Below are 15810 nucleotides of genomic sequence, written 5' to 3'. Positions count from 1 at the left end.
ACTGGGGCTTGAACCCAGTGGCGCTCTACCAGTACACTATACACCCAGCCCTTTTACTTTTTTTAGAAATTATTTTGAGACAGGATCTTGTTAAGTTGCGGAGGCTGGCCTCCAACTTTTGATCCTCCTGCCTCAGCTTTTTGGAGTAGCTGGGGTTACAGGCACGCACCATTGTGCCTGACTTAGGTAGATCTTAAGGGCTAAAATCCAGGCTGCATTCCTTTTAGAATCTCTAGGGGATGCTTCATTCTTCATTCTTTTACAGCTTTTTGAGAGGCTATTCCCTTGGCTCCTGAAACCGTTACTCTGATTTCTGCTGCCTTGGTCCTGGCACTTTTTCTGACTCTGACCCCTCTTCCTTCCTCTTCTAAGGTTGCTTGTGACTACACTCGGTCAATACCAGATTAATCTCCCCACCTCAACCTCCTTAACTAAATCACATCAGCAAATTCCCTTTTGCCACATAGAGTGACACATTCACAGGTTCCAGGGCTTGGGATGTGCACATCTTTGGGCATCCATTATTTAGTCTACCTTACCACTCCTGGGCTATATAGTAGGAAATGAGCTATCCTGAGAAACCACTGAGAAGAACCAGTCTACTTCTGAACTTGGTGGTGGTATTCTATTAAATTTAGTTGCAGCGGGAGGGGAACAGAGTGGGTATCTGAGGACCAATAACATATGTCCTCTAAGAATACACTGCCACAAGGGAGTCCCCATCGTGTCTTAAAGGGAATGCCAGGCAACAAGCGAGAGTACCTGACACTCAGCAGCTGAGACCTTAGGAAAAGATATTACTTCTTTCAGCTTCAAAATCCACCTAAGTTAAAGGGGATAAATAGAAGTACCTGAAAGAACTGGAGTCAGGATTAATGAAAATATCACCCATGAAATCACTTAAGACAGCGCATCATCCTCAATAAACGTCTGTCCCTCCCTCAGTCCCTCCCTCCCTCTTTCTCAGTCCCTTTTGCTGGAAACACTGCCTAGTCCAGTCCTCTCATAACCTTCACTTGCTTGCCAATCATGCCAACTGTGCTCCGGCAACAGCTCTGGAGCTTGGGAAAAGCACCCGCATTAACCATGGAATCTGCAGCTAGTCTCTTAAGCTCTCTAAGCTTCAGTTTCCTCCTCTGTACAATGGGGATAAGAATGTCTATGGAACCAGGCTGTCATGAGGATTAAGTAAAACGATGAATGGAGAGGGTTTAGCAGTGTCTGGCACAAGATTAAGGGGCGATAAACAGTAGTACTGTTATTCTTCCCAAGAGGCCTGACCTCCTTTCTGCCTGGTCTTCTCCACATTCCTCACTCGGGGAGCACCTGACAAGTCTCTGAAGCCGACTTGAACCCTGCCGAATAGTGCTTATAAACAATTCCTTTTGTGTCTGATATTATGCGTCCTGTTCTATTCATTTTCGCGGCCCCGGTTCTACTTTGCTTCTCAGCGACCTGTTCAACGTTTTCCTCGCCTTCTCAGTCACCTGCAGTGTTCAAGTTCTTTCCTCCATAGTGGACACAAGGTCCTTGATGAGGGGTGTCTCCTGTGAAGTGTGTTGGAAAAGTACTTCCCCTCCTTGTCAGGCCTCCATTTCCTTATCTGGACCGAGTCCACAGAACTGGAAGGGTAAATTAGCGTTTCCAGATCTGAGCTCTTAAACGATGGAATGTAATTAAGTAGCAAGGACCCTGTGGGTTACCTAGTCCACCTCTTTCCCATTCCAGAAGGGGAAATCGAGCGCCATTTTTCCATTAGGAGAAAGTTCGTGTTTTTCTGTTTGGCCCCCGGGACAAACCTTCCCGGAGGGCAGGAGGTCCTGATTTCCTAACTGGGAAAGGGGGGACTCGGCGTCTCCAAGGCTCGGGGAGCCGGAAACACGTGTGTGCTCACCTACGTGTACACACGTGAGTGCACCTACAGCAGCAGGGGGCGCTCGGGCCGGCAGGGGGCAGCACAGACCCGGCTTACAATTACCCGGCGCAGCCCCCAGGGAGGAGGGCGTGCTGCAGTCCCGGCGGCGGTGGCGGCGGCTGGAGGTGCAGCCTCCCAGGTGGGAGGCGGGGGCTGCGGGCGCAGGAAAAGGCGCCTTGTGAGCGGGCGCTCAGCGGGGCCTCTTCGGGCTGGGCACCGCGCAGCGAGTGGGAGCGAGCGCGCCGGGAGCACGCAGGCGCTCTGCTCTGGCTGGCCCTCGGCCCGCGCGCGGCGCGGGAGCAGCCCGCCCCCCGCCCCCTGCGCCCCGCAGCCCCCCGACTGCCCTTGGTCAGCGGCTCCCTCCGTAGCCAGCGCACCCGGAGAGCGCGCGGCGGCGGCGGCGGCGGGACGGCCCCGGGCTGCCCGGAGCGCGCCCTCCCGCCTGCGGCCAGTCGCAGGCGGCGCTGGCCCGGCCGGCGCACCCCGCAGGCGGCCGGAGCGCGGCCTCGGCTTCGGCCTCGGCGGGAACGAGCCCCGGGCCGCAGCCCGCGGGCGGCGGCGCGGGCGGCGGCGGGCACTGACGGCGTCGCGGGGCGCTCCCAGGCGGCGGCGCAGCGGCAGCAGCGCAGGGGGCGGAGGCAGGGGGCGCCCCCAGCCAGGATGCTGCGGTTCCTGCGCCGGACCTTTGGCCGCCGCTCCATGCAGCGCTACGCGCGGGGCGCGGCAGGGCGCGGGGCCGCCGGGCTGGGGGACGAGCGCGACGGGGGGCCACGGGGGGGTCCGGCCTCCGCTGCCGCCTCCTCGGCGCTGCCCGCCGCGCCCGGGGGCAGCGTGTTCCCGGCCGGCGGCGGGCCCCTGCTCACGGGCGGCGCGGCGGTGCACATCTCCGCCGCCGGAACGGCTAAGGCCACCCTGTACTGCCGTGTCTTCCTGCTCGACGGGACCGAAGTGAGCGTGGATCTGCCGGTGAGTGACGGAGCCGGTCGGGGCACCGGCATCATGCACCCTTAAGGCAGCTCCCCCTGCCCCAGTGCTTATTTCTGGGTCTGTCCTCTTGCACCTCTCTGGGATCCCCTCCCCCATCTCCTCTGACAGCCCTCGGTATCCCCGTTCCCTCCTGGGCCACCGGTCGGTCCCGGTCTCTTTCTGGCCCCTTCTTTGGCCCGTGCCCCCTTCTTGGCACGTTGTGCTATGGGGTTGCGCCTTCTCTGGTGCCCACCTGGTCCTATGGGCCTCACCCCCTTTCCAAGTCCCTGCCCTTGGCGAGGATGGCCTGTGTTCCCTGCAAGTGTTGCCTTTCCAGCACCCCCCACCCCCGGTTCCAGTGGGGGCCTTCCTGATGCTGGATTAATGGATAGAAAATTTCAAAGTAGTGCAGGGTTGTTCCCGGGTGTCGCGCTATATCCCCCTCCCAAGCCTTCCATCAGGCCTTGGCGAGACCGTGGAGAGGAAAGTCCTCTCCTGTTGCCCAGCAGGTACCCCAAGTTTGGGAGGGGGTTAGAGAATAGTTTCTCTTCTCTGTTGATTTCTCAGGGTGGCCCCTGACTCCAGCCCAAAGAGCTCCTCTTGCTCTCAGCTTCGCAGCGGGTGGAGCGACTTGGGAACTAACTCTGGGACATGGTCAACTTTGCTCTGGCAGAGACCTTGATGGGGCCCAGGGTGTCGATCCCGGGCCCCACGGGCCTGGCGTTCCCGACTAACCCCAGCTCTCAGCAGTGTGCGTGGGGCCCGCCGGGCACCCCGGGGCTGTGGCGCTGGGCCTGCGTCCCGGCCAGCCGCCCACAGGTGGTTGCACCCCCGCCCCGTTGTGGCGGCGAGCTAGGCTGGCGCTGCTGTCCCCAGCAGGGCGTCCAGCCACCAGCGTGTTTCTGACGAAGGGGCCAGCTCAGATCCAATCAAACCCACACATTAACGGGGCGCCTACTGTGCACCAGGCGCTGCGGCAGACGGTGCCTTGGGGAATCTTTGGGTGTGACTGAGGACACAGCAGTAATTGAGCTTTAGATGAATGCTACAGATCGTCCCGAGGGTTTCAAGGGAAGGAATAACATACCGGGACTTGCACGAAAGCATTTAGGCCTTTCCGGGTGGCAGGAATTCTTTGGATTTCACGAGAGAACTAGGAGCGTGTTAAGGGTATCGGATAGGAAAATCCGAGCTGCCTGGCTTGGGGTTTAATCCTTCCCTGTGTAGGTTTATGGCAGTTTTATTTTTGTGGCATCTTGTGCTCTCCATAGGATATCATTTTGTTATGAAAATACCCTTTTGGGGCCTTTTTATTCATGGAAAAGGAACCAACATCCCGTCCTTAGAGTTGTTATCTGTAAACAGCATTAAAATGTTATAGTTCCCAAAGAAGGAAGTTCTGCTTTTATTCAGCTGGGAGAGAGGGCCTGAGAGCTGGGGAGGAGAGAAGAGAGGTGAGCAGGCTGCCTCTGGAGTGGGCAGTTTGGGATTGGTGAGGATGTGGCGTAGTTTGCATCTGGGAACAGAATGCTCTCCTTGGGAACTTTGACAGTGCTCCTTACTGGTGGTTTGCTTGTCTGTTCCCCAGGGATAATTCATTTATAAAATGTATTGCTGCTGTCAGGTTTGTGCGACAAGCTTAAGTGGTGATTCTGAGATGAAAAATGCAAACGGAGTAAAGTACATGTGTGGTAGATAGAGCCAAACAGGTACACAGAGGAACAGGTAGGGATGGGAATACTTATTTGTGACAGCCGGTGGAGCTCTTGCAGAGTGTGGGGGAAGGGGACATTTGCATCCTAAAAGGTTTCTTGCCTTTATACAAGAAGAATTCACCCATCTCAGCTTTCCATATTATGTCAGTCTTCTTGGTGCCTTTCAGATGATTTCATGAACCCCAATTTATTTATACGCATATATATCTTGGCACTTTGTCCAAAGGCAAATAAAAAGCAAATGCTGGCTTTTGTCACGTGAGCTCCCAGGGAGGAAAGATGAAGAAAAATTCATTCGTGAGCATGGCTCATCGATTTAAAGATTTATTAAATATTAGAACTGCATCACACAGACTCCCCTACTAATCTTCCCAATTCACAGTGTTAGTTCCTGTAATTAATTCTCGAAGTTACGATGTTTTGCGCCAGGCGGCCCACTCCCCGATGAATTGGTAGCATTTGTGTTGTACATCAGATCCACTTCAGTAGGCTCCCTTTTTATGACTTTTTTTTTTTTTTTAAGGCATGTGGTCCTCTTTGTCATTATTTCTGTCTTCTGTTTCTGGATTTCGGCTGCTTCCTGAGCTCTGGCATTGGCTGGCTGCTGTCACGAAGATAGGATGTACCTTTGACCTCTCTACCCCTAAGCTTCATTCTCTGCCCCTATCATTTCCATAGATACCCAGGGACCTGGCCTGGCTAACTGTGACTCCTTTGTAATTAAAACTGTCTGGTGGCGTTGGCCTCAAGAATTTCTCTGCTCAACATATGAAGATCCCAAGTGGTAATGCATTGTCATAAACCTTTTTATTAGCCCTAGTCAGGACACTTGTGTTCTGAAATTGCCTTGAACACAATAACACCCTCAGTGTGACCATGCTGCGGCACCTCAGCTCAGTTCAGTCATTTATTGAATGTCTTTAAAGTGCCAAGCTCTGTGCTGAGGACACATGAGAGTCATGGCCTGGAGACTCTTGGGGGACAGGTGGACACATGGTGTTTTTATTCTGAGCCATGCTAAGTGATGTGACAGGCACACCCAGATGGGTTGGTTGCTGGGGTGAATGGGATGGGGGAATTAGGATTTTTTGGAGTTTTGACACTTGAAAGGATCAGAGTTCAAATTCAGTGTCTCTTGGCAAAGCTACTCTTCCTCTGTGAATGCAGCTAAAGATCCTACTAGTATGCTTGGCCACGGCACCCACTGTTGACTCGTATTAGTTCTGTCTTGTCATATGTGATAAAGGAAGAAGCCACCATAATCGTCTTCTTGGATGAGTCAATCTTCTTGGACAGGGCTTGGAGCCCCTTCTTCTGGTGGTAGGCTGAGGGTCCTCTAGCACTCCTGGGTGTTTGTAACCTTTGCTGAGGATGGTCAGTGATAAAATGTGAACAGACAGGTGTTAAGAATCCCATTTATAACAAGTGGTGGGCTTCCTGTGCAAACCTAGCTCCCAGGTGAGTCCTTGGCTCACCCTACCAATCAGAGTGCCACCCATAGCCACTCCCTTCAGAAAACCTGGCCCTGCCTTGGAAGGCACCTCCCTTTAGATAGCCCAGCCTGCCCAGCCTGCCCAGCCCACAGGTGTGGTCGTGTCTGAGCAGGGCAGGTGGAGGGAGTAGACACTCTTCCCCTGTGAATGCAGCTGAAGATCCCATTGGTGTGCTTGGCAGCAGCACCCACTGTTGACTCGTATTAGCTCTCTGTTGACTAAATCCTTGGCATCACTTTTGCTTGGGTGGCTGCTGCTCAGCCCCGCCTCCGTTCAGTGCGTGTGTGCGTTCTTCCAGCAGCTCTGTGGCGAGAGCTGTTAGGATGTGTGGCTGGCTGGTTAGCAGTCCTGCCGTGCCTTGGAGGGGACAGCTGGTTGACCAGTGCAGCTTTTCGCCCAGTTGTTCTCATTGTATCTGAAACTTGGCATTGACTTCCTGGGATCCAGTGCTAACACGGAGAATTCCAGTGCTATCTTACAGCCTGGCTCTGCTGCCTTGGGTAACTTTCAATTCTCTGAGCATCGATTTCCCAGTCTTTAAAATGGGAGCATCAAATATGGAAAAGACATAATTAGCCTCAATAAACAGCAAGATGCTGAAGGTTGCTAGGAAATTGTAATTTTATATAACTCTCATTCCTCCTCTTTGGACTATGGAAAGGATATGAAAAAAATTCTAGTAATGAACATTAGGGAAAAAATAAATAAATAAAGCTGTGCCAGGCAGACTAGCCATGGCTTGGCTCTTCTTATTGGAAATTGGCAGTTGGATATAGTATGAGAGATGCTTATTAAAATTTTCATTTTGGATGAGAAAAGAACCACCCCCCCCACCCCAACCCCCCACCACACACAGATTCTTAGAATGCTAGGACCGGAACCTCTGGTCGAACAGAACATATGTGATGCAACATAAAGGTCATGTGCCTTATTTTGGAATTGAGTGGGACCCTAGAAAGCACATATCTATACACTGTATATATGGGAAACTGAAGCCTGTGGATATAAAGTGACTTCCCTTTAGTCACTCAGTGGAAGGGTCAGAATGGGCTGCTCCAGGAACCCTGATTGTTCAGCTTTTGTAGCTGTGGCACTTAGGATTAGCCTCAGCAGTAGGACTGTTAGCGTTCCTAGTCCTAAGGTGGGCAGGGTATGTCCCTAGGTTTTGGAAGTAGGACAGATTTTCCCAAACAGCTGGAAACTCTAGCAAAACAGTTTTCTAACTTCAGGGTATACCAAGTTTTTCTGGGATTTTTTTTCTTTTTCTTTTTCTTTTTTTTTTTTTTTTCTGAGACAGGGTCTCACTATGTTTCCCAAGCTGATCTTGAACTCCCAGGCTCAGTGATCCTCCCTCCTCAGCCTCCCAAGTGCTGCGACTATAGGTGCATGCCACCACTCCCAGCTCATCTGGAATTTTTTACTTTCCTCCAATTTTAGAGCCCACTCCCAGAATTTCTGACCCAGGATTTCAGGAAGCTGGGCTCTTAGCAAGTCCACCACAGAATCACCACTCCAGGTGATTCTGATGAGGTGGTCTCTTTACAGCCTCATGAAATCCCCTGGCTCTAGGGCTCAAGAGAACCAAGAGCAGCTGCACTCTGCATTAAACATTGCTGTGAGCTGTGGGGGTGGGCGCTATCAGCAGCTTTGAGCTGGGGAGTGACCTGTGCTTTAGGAATCAGTTTCTGTTTGTCACAGTGGAGTGGAGGCTGAGTCACAGGAGGGGCTGGATACCAGTTGTGCTATGGCAGTGGTCCAGATGAGGGGTGAGGAGGGCCGGTCTAGGGCCAGGGCGCTTCACAGGTGTAGTCAGGGAGTTTGTTGGGGAATGGAAAGTGGAGTGGAGCTTGCTCTGCAGGGCTGTTCTCCCCCTCTGTTGTGGGAAGAAGTGACACCCTAGGAGGTAAGGGAAGACAGGTTCTCCTCTCTACCCCTCCCTAGGGTCTGGCTGCTGCAGTCCTTTGCCTTGTGGCAGGCCTCTGGTGACTTGCTTCTCTGCTCCTGCAGGATAGGTACTGGCTAAAGGTGGCGCTGCAGTGCTTACCCCACCCTCTCTCAGTCCATGAATGAGACCATGGGGAGCCCTGGATTTCTATATAGGCCTTGAGTTCGTGTTATTTTTATAAATGCTTTTGTTTTCAAAGGAGGGCTGAGCTGGGGGCTGAGAGAGGTGAATGCCCTCCCCATGGGATATGATATGGCAGCAGGCGATCTCTGGTGCCACACTTGCTCGTTGGCCAGTGTTAATATGGGAGGGGGGTTTGGTCTGCAGGAGTGATGGGGTCTGCCCAGTGTCTCAGGTGCCAGTAACATGACCCTACAGTGGTACAGGGCTTTGAACAAATATTAACTTGTTAAGCACTTCCACGTGCATAATCTCACTGAATTCTGCTCTTAGTTTTGAAATAGCAGAAGGTTGGTGGGGGTGGGGCCTTCCCTTAAATTCTTGCATGGGGACTTAGCAGATATCCACCCGGGTAACCACAGAAATCCTCCGCCTACAATTTGTCTTTAACATGTGTGTTGAATCCTTCCCCACTGTGTCCCCTTGGCTGGCTGCGGGATGTTCCCCTGTGCTTCTCTCTGCTCCGCCTGGAGCCTTCTTTGCCAGGAATCTGCACCCACTTCCCCGTGCTTGCCCAGGCGTCTGTGGGTTTTTTTTCAGGTTGGTGTGCATCCCTCCCTGACTTCCATTGCACATTGAGAACACATCCACAGCAGACGCGTTAGAAAATACAGAGGCAAGAGATAGAAAGATACCTAAAATTTCTTCAGAGGCTGGGGTATATATGGTGTATATCCATCTGTGCTTTTTTTTTTGTGTGTGTATTTAGAGATAAATATGGTGGGGTTTTTTTTTTGGTACTGGAGATCAAAAACATGGGTACTCTGTATCACTGAGCTACATCCCTAGCCCCCCTACCCTGCCCCATTCCCATTTTTCAATATATGAGTTAGGATCTTGCTAAGTTGCCTAGGTTGGACTCAACCTTGCAATTCTCCTGCCTCTGCCTTCCTAGTAGCTGGGATTACAAGTGTATGCCACTGTGCCAGCATAATCATGTATTCCAAATGATGAACTGCAGGGGGTTGATGGAAATCTCTTCCCACCCTTTTGGCACAATTAAGGAGGGACTGTAAGACCCCAAGTTTGAGGTCTGGTTGATATAGCCCGAGTCCCTTTGCATCTGGGAGCGTCTGCTTTGGTGCAGTCACACCTCTCTTACCTGCCTAGGGATGCCTGGGGCTCTGGTAGCAGCCAGAGCTGACCTGGCCAAGGCAGGCTAGAACTTTGCAGCCTGCCTGGTGTCCCTTGGTCTCCAATCTCCTTAATGGCATGCCTTCGGCAGCCTCAGTGACTTATCTCTTGAGCTCATTTGATTTTAAACGTCTGGTTTATTTTTAATTGCTTTCCAGAATGTTTTTGTTTGCCCAAGGTAAAGCTTTTTTAGTCAGCAAAGGCCTGTTGGGCTCTTTCTCTGATGAGGCATTGGCAGGGTACAGGAGAGGAAGGATGTTTCCTTGAATTCCCAGTCTCTGGCAGACGTGTAACGCAGTGTGAGGTAGGGTGGCAGGGAAGCTGGCCTGGGGTGGAGTAGGAGGTTTGATGCCCAAAGTGGCATTGGGGTTGTCCCAAAGGGTAGAGTTCACTGGCAGGTGCAAATGTGTGGGGGATGGGAGTCAGAAAATGCCAGTCTTTCCCTGGGCCCTGGGCTCCTGGAGTGGGGAGAATTAGGAGCCCGGCTGTGGCCCTAGGACTTGAAAGAATGAGTGAGGAACCTGTGAAGTGCTGATGAGCGTTGTGAATTAGCTATATATACAAGTCACCCTTACTGAACTTTTGCTGTCAGCCCGGTACCACACTGAGGTGCTTCCAGGATTATCTTGTTGAATGATCTCAAAACTGTGCTGTGCTGGCTGTTACCCCTAATCTGTAGGGGAGAGCCAGGGCTTAGCAGCTGGCTTCAGTGTGCCACAGCCACACTGTAGTGAGTAGACGCAAGCTTCAGGCTCAGTCTGGGGGACATTTGTGTTCTGAGAAGTCCCTTGACAGCTGCACTGGGCATGATGGAGGCTGAGCCTGCCTGAGAGGGTCCCCAGGTGGATGGGGACCCCTAAGCCTCAGAAGGTTTCTGCCTTTGTAGGCCCCTGGGGATTTCCAGAGACGGTTTGTGTCTTTGGACTCGTGTGCAGTTTCTCTAGGGTGCATTCTGGTGTGATTCTTTAACAGCCAGATCAGAAGTAGGCGACATATTTTAAAGTGCTTCATAGAGCAACATTAAAATTATCACCAAGAAAAGCATTTTCCATGTCCCATCCTGCTGCATAGCAACTGGTTGGGTTTGCTTTGTTTCTTTGTGCTTTTGTATACATGTGTATAAGCATGGCATATATCCTTTTCTTTTTTTAGTGGAAACCTGGACTTCACACTTGCTGGGCAAGTGTTTTGCGACTGAGCTCCACCATGAACCCTAACCCAGCCCCTCTTTTTTGGTATTGGGGATCAAACCCAGAACCTTGCACATGCTAGGCAATTGCTCTACCACTGAGCTACCTCCCAGCACTACCTCCTTTTCTATTTTATTTTGAGACAGGGCCTTGCTAAGTTGCTGAGGCTGGCTTTGGATTTGTGATCCTCTTGCCTGAGCCTCCCATGTAGCAGGGATTACAGGTGGGCTCTTTCTCCGCCTTTTTAATGTTTTTTTTTTTCTCCCATCCAAGCTTCCTGATACACTTCTCACAAGTTTGGCGCCCTCTTTATGCTTATTCTGAAGGACTTAATTTCAACCCTATTCTGTGGTGTGTGTGTGTGTGTGTGTGTGTGTGTGTGTAACACCTGCCTCTGCCAGTCTCTTGGGCTTGGAGGTTGATATGCAAAGCGCCTGGTTTTCCTGCCTGATGGGCAACCCTAACCCTACCTCCCAGGCTCTCAGAACTTGCGCTGCTTCCCTTAATGGCCACTTCCTGGGAAGGTATTATCCCCTTGCAGGAGATCTCCAAGAGCAGATGGCCTCCAGTCCCTCACCTGTTTGGTAGCACCAGATTGAGGATAGGCTTCCTGAGTGGCTTTCCAGTGTTCCCCCAGCCCTTGCCCCACACACCCACCTGTCCTGCATTGCCTGTGTGGTCCTTGGAACTCCCTGGGAAGGTCAGAATTTCATGCAGTAACCCCTCTCTCCTTTCTATACCCCACTTCACCTTTCCACACCTCTGGCCTTTGGGTTCTGTGTGCCATTTCTCAGCAGTTTTTGCAGGTTCTTTCCTCCAGGGTCATCGTTGGCTGAGTGCCTAGATTTTCCTTCTGGAAGCTCTCCCAAGGGGTCTGTCCTACCCTGGGATCACCTGGTGCTTCCTTGGTACCCAACTGAGCTCCGTCTCCAGTGGAATTGTCCACATTGCCCACGAGCTGTGAGGGCACCATCTGCCTGGTTTGGCAGGTGTCTGCAACATTGTCATACGTCTGCTCTGCGGTGTCCCTTCCATGCATATTTCCTGATCTGAGTGTTGCTGCTTCATGATACCCACTCAGGTGGGCTAAGGGTGCCGCTCCTTTGTCCTACCTGCTCGTGTGCTCAGCTGCACCTGTCCCCAAGTACAAATTTTCAAAAAATCATAAGGTAATATAAAGAACAGAAAATTTACCATTTTAACGTGGATAGTTCAGTGGTACACAGTAAATCATCTCCAGAGCTTTTCATCTTCCCAAACGGAAACTCTTTTCCATTAAACACTTAACTCCCCCCATTTTTTCCCCTAAGCTCCTGGCCACCACCATTTCACATTTTTTGGTCCTTACGAATCCGACTACTCTAGGTACCTTATATAAGTAGCCTCCAACATAACCCCTATGGAGTCAGTGCTTCCAGGCTCTGTCAGGTAAATGGGACTGCCCAAATTTATGCCATCACCACCAGGCCACCCGCCAGAGAGGGGGGGAAAATACTGTGGCTCCATTTGAGGGACACCCTGATGGATGGACACCTCTTGGACCTCAGGAGCAGGAAATGTTTACCCTTTTGTGTCTGGCCGCCCATGTAACCTAGCAGTGTCTTCAGGGTCCCTCTGTGTTGTCACGGGTGTGAGAACCTCATTCCTTTTTAAGTCTGGTGTTCCGTTGCACGCATAGGCCACATCGTGTTTATCTATTTGTCGGAGTTAGGTCTGGACTTGTTCACTGAGTGCCACCCGTCCATTACTGGCCCTGCTATTGAAGACATGGATGTCCACAGCCCTCTCTCCCCCAGGTTTTTACTTGGGATTCTGGCATCTCTCCCCTGGAACTTGCTCTGTGCTGAGCATCCTCCAAAGTTATCTGGTCTTAGTTTGGGGTGTGGGGGGGGTGTCAGGTAAATTTATTCTCCCCCTTCCATTTTGTCTGAGTTGCTCTGTGTTGGCAAGTCCTTTGTCCAACATGTTTTTAAAAAACTTTAATGATGAAATATGACCACAAAAGACTTTCTATGGCATGGATGGTTGAAAGAAAAATAATACAATGAACATTCCTGTACCTACCACCCAGCTTAAACCAGGAACATCACCAGTGCTGTGAAGGCCCTGAACGTTCCTCCCTGCTCCTAAAGTTTGCCTTCCTTTCCTTTATAGGTTTTTCCCATAAAGTAAAACAGGGTATTGTTAGTTTTATGTGTTTATGAACTTGAATGGATTTCCCGTTCACTATGTGAATATGAGATTCATCCGTGTCAAGGAGCTGTAGTCCTTACTGTTCTCTAGTTACTCTGTTGCATAAGTATCTAGGAATTTATCCTTTCTCTGTAGGAATTTGGGGTGTTTCCAGTTTGGGGCTATTAGGAAAAAAAAAATACTGCTTTGACCTTTCTGGAGTTGGTCTCCTGTGCATAGGTATAAGCAGCTCTCCTGGGCGTTCCCTGGGAGGACGGACGGACAGGGCGTTTTAATATCATGCAGAATTTTTTACAGGAATCCCAGCAGCATATAAAAGCCTCCGTAGGCCATTCTTCTCCAACCCTTGACGTTGTGTAGCATTTTTGGTTTATTTCTCCTGTCTGGTGGGAGCTATGGGGACTCCTGCAGTCTTCACCTCCTCCAGTTGTTGGTGGGGTTGAGTATTTTGTGTCTGTTAGCCCTACTGTATTTCTTCCTGGAATGCTTTGTGTTAAGAACTTTGCCAACTTTGAGCAGCCAGGAAGCTGCATTCCCCCTCCCCACTCCCTGCATTTAGCTTATTTCCCCTGGTCTTTGTTCCCATATCCACTCTTCAGAGGTAATCTCAGGAGCGGGAGAGAATATGTTAAGTCCCCAAATCCACTGGCTTCCTCTGCCAGCCTTTCTTATTGAATAGGAATTAAAGTTTTGACTCCACTTTTACTGTGAATGAACTGAAGTCAGCTACTGTTAGTGGCTTTTGGTGAGCAATGGCAGGCTCTGTACTCTACATTCTGCCCACTTTTTAAAAATGTCTTTGTTGGGAAAGTTTCTAAACCTATTCAAAAGTAGGGAGAATTGTATGGCTGATCCCAAGTAATCACCAGGCTTCGTTACCTATCAGCACCTGTCACTCATTTCTACCCTGACCTCTTCCCCTTCCCAGTGATTTTAAAACAAATCCAAATGTACTTTGTTATATGTCTTCAAGAGCTATATTTTAAAAATTATTCATAATACTGTGAAAACACCTAAAAATGATGTGATGATTATTTTTTGGCATTAGATATTTAATGTGCAAATTTCCCTCATTGGTTTTCAGCAAGGTTGATTTAGACCGTTTTTTGTCACTGTGATCAAAATGCATGACAAGAACAACTTAGAGGAGGGAAAGTTTCTTTTGACTCACGGGTTCAGAGGTTAGTTCATGGTGGGGCAGGTCCATAGCTCTGGGCCAGAGGTGAGGCAGAACATCATGGTGCCACTTCATTTATAGCAGCCAGGAAGCAGAGAGAGAGAGAAGGTTACAGAAAATGGACTCTTCCAGGCCCCCAGTGAATCACCTCCTCCACCCACACCCCACCTGTCTACACCTGCCAGTTAGTCCACTCAAACCAGGATGGACTGATTGGGTTACAGCTCTCACAATCCAGTCATTTGCCTCTAAACATTCCTGCATTAGCTCAGAAGCTTTTGGGGGACACCTCATATCCAAACCATAACAGAGGTCCTTGCAGTGCATTTGCTTGACAGTTTATCTGAAGCACTTAATCCAGAGTCCCCCGCCCACTTTTTCTTTTATCTTTTTTATTTTTCCTTTTCCTGGCCATTTAGTTATTGAAGAAGCCCTATATAATTTGGGGGTCTCTGGATTTTGTTGGTTGGCTTCTCAACGTTTGGCCACCCTGAGGTACTGCCGGCACAGGAAACTGCCGGCCTGTAACTCAGGACAAGCAGATCAATGGGAAGGTCATGGTCAGGAAGTCTGAGTGGAGATCAGTAACCAGCTCCCAGGAAGGCCCGAGGTGGGGGCAGCTGCAGGGGAGGCGACTCTAGGGTGAGCTTTAGACAGAAAGTTCTGGGCTCTGCAGGCAGGTTGGAGAACGGCCCTACTGGTGGCTGCAACGGCATATGCGAAAGGCACCGAGGTTCAAAGTAAGACCTTCCTTGCTCAGCCCTGCAGGGGACCCAGCCACCCTCCTCGATTTCCACTGGGCTTTCCTTCTTTGAAGAGTCCAAATTCCTTGTCTTGGGAAGTTCTCAACAGATTTGAGGAAAGAGTGTCCTTTTTTCTTCTGTGTCCACTTTCTCTTTTGCCATTAGCTCCTTGACCTTGGTTTTGACCTTGGATGCTTTCTTTGTCTAGATTACTCCTGTTTGGATATTTACCCCCAGAGAGGGCTATGAGTGAGCTCTTCCCATCCTCCTGGCTGAGGATGCCAATGGTGTTTTAGAAAACACAGACTCAATGAATGCTCCAGAGAAGGCGATGGGCTGACCGTGGCCCAGCTGGATGTCTGGCCTTGCCCCACTGGAGCCCACAGAGACCACACGGGCCAGAGCCTTGCTCTGGGGTGAAACTGCTTTCCTGGCTGCTCACCTGTGGCAAATGAGCAGTAATGAGGGTGTAATAAGGGCAGCTTCCTGCATGCAGCCCTCCTGGCTCCTACACGTGATATCCAGCCATCCCCTTGGCTCTCTGAAGCTCTGCCACTTCTTCTAAAGCAAGCCTAGGTTCTCCCCCGGCACATGGCAGGAGGCTCTCATGGTCTTCCCATGAAGTGCACGTGGGCATCATATGAAAGTGCCTGGTAAGCCACGAAGGCTTGGGCGGGTTAGTAATTAACCTGCTGTGCTCCCAACTGCCCATCCGGGCATTTCCCTGATTGCAGTCCTTTTATTGCTGCTGTGTGCTGGGGCCTGAGACCAAGCCTGTGCCACCTGCTCAGTCCCTGATGATCTGCATTAGGTGGTATCGGCACCACTTTGATGGCAGTAAGAGTGACAGGTCAGAGTCCAGGGAGAGGCCCAGAAGGACCCAGGTCCACGTCATGCACACCAGCCAGCAGCGGCAGACACAGTGGGGTGCTCAAGGGTGGACGCTGAGAAAGGAAACGTGGATGTGGGGTATTTTAACGGGGAAGTGAGGGCCCGTGGTTGACAGTGTTTGTTCAGACACCTCTGTATTCTAAAGCTATGGATTTAGTTTGCTTTTTATTCCAGAAGTATTTAGCTTAATGGAGAAGTCCCTCTTCACTAAAGAGACTCCTGAAGAAAAATGCAAAAATTATGTGGTGTCTCTTAAAAGGGAAAAGGA

General features: G+C 50.8%; 1 protein-coding gene across 5 annotated transcripts in view; it reads left to right on the top strand.

The window, feature by feature from the left end:
- The first annotated feature begins 2560 nt into the window (after positions 1-2560).
- The window catches only part of Epb41l4b (erythrocyte membrane protein band 4.1 like 4B), a 134488-nt gene continuing 121238 nt past the window's right edge, over positions 2561-15810 (top strand). For all 5 annotated transcript variants that reach the window (XM_046451463.2, XM_046451466.2, XM_046451462.2 and 2 more), the window contains exon 1: positions 2561-2881. In XM_046451463.2, coding sequence (XP_046307419.1) covers positions 2576-2881 — 306 coding nt within the window. In that variant the 5' untranslated portion in view covers positions 2561-2575. The remainder of the gene's footprint in view (positions 2882-15810) is intronic.

This window comes from Marmota monax, unplaced genomic scaffold (assembly GCF_021218885.2).
Source record: "Marmota monax isolate L192 unplaced genomic scaffold, Marmota_monax_Labrador192_F-V1.1 WCK01_AAM20220418_F8-fsc00020, whole genome shotgun sequence".
Classification (NCBI taxonomy): Eukaryota; Metazoa; Chordata; class Mammalia; order Rodentia; family Sciuridae; genus Marmota; species Marmota monax.
This window is presented reverse-complemented; position numbering and strand designations above follow the sequence as displayed.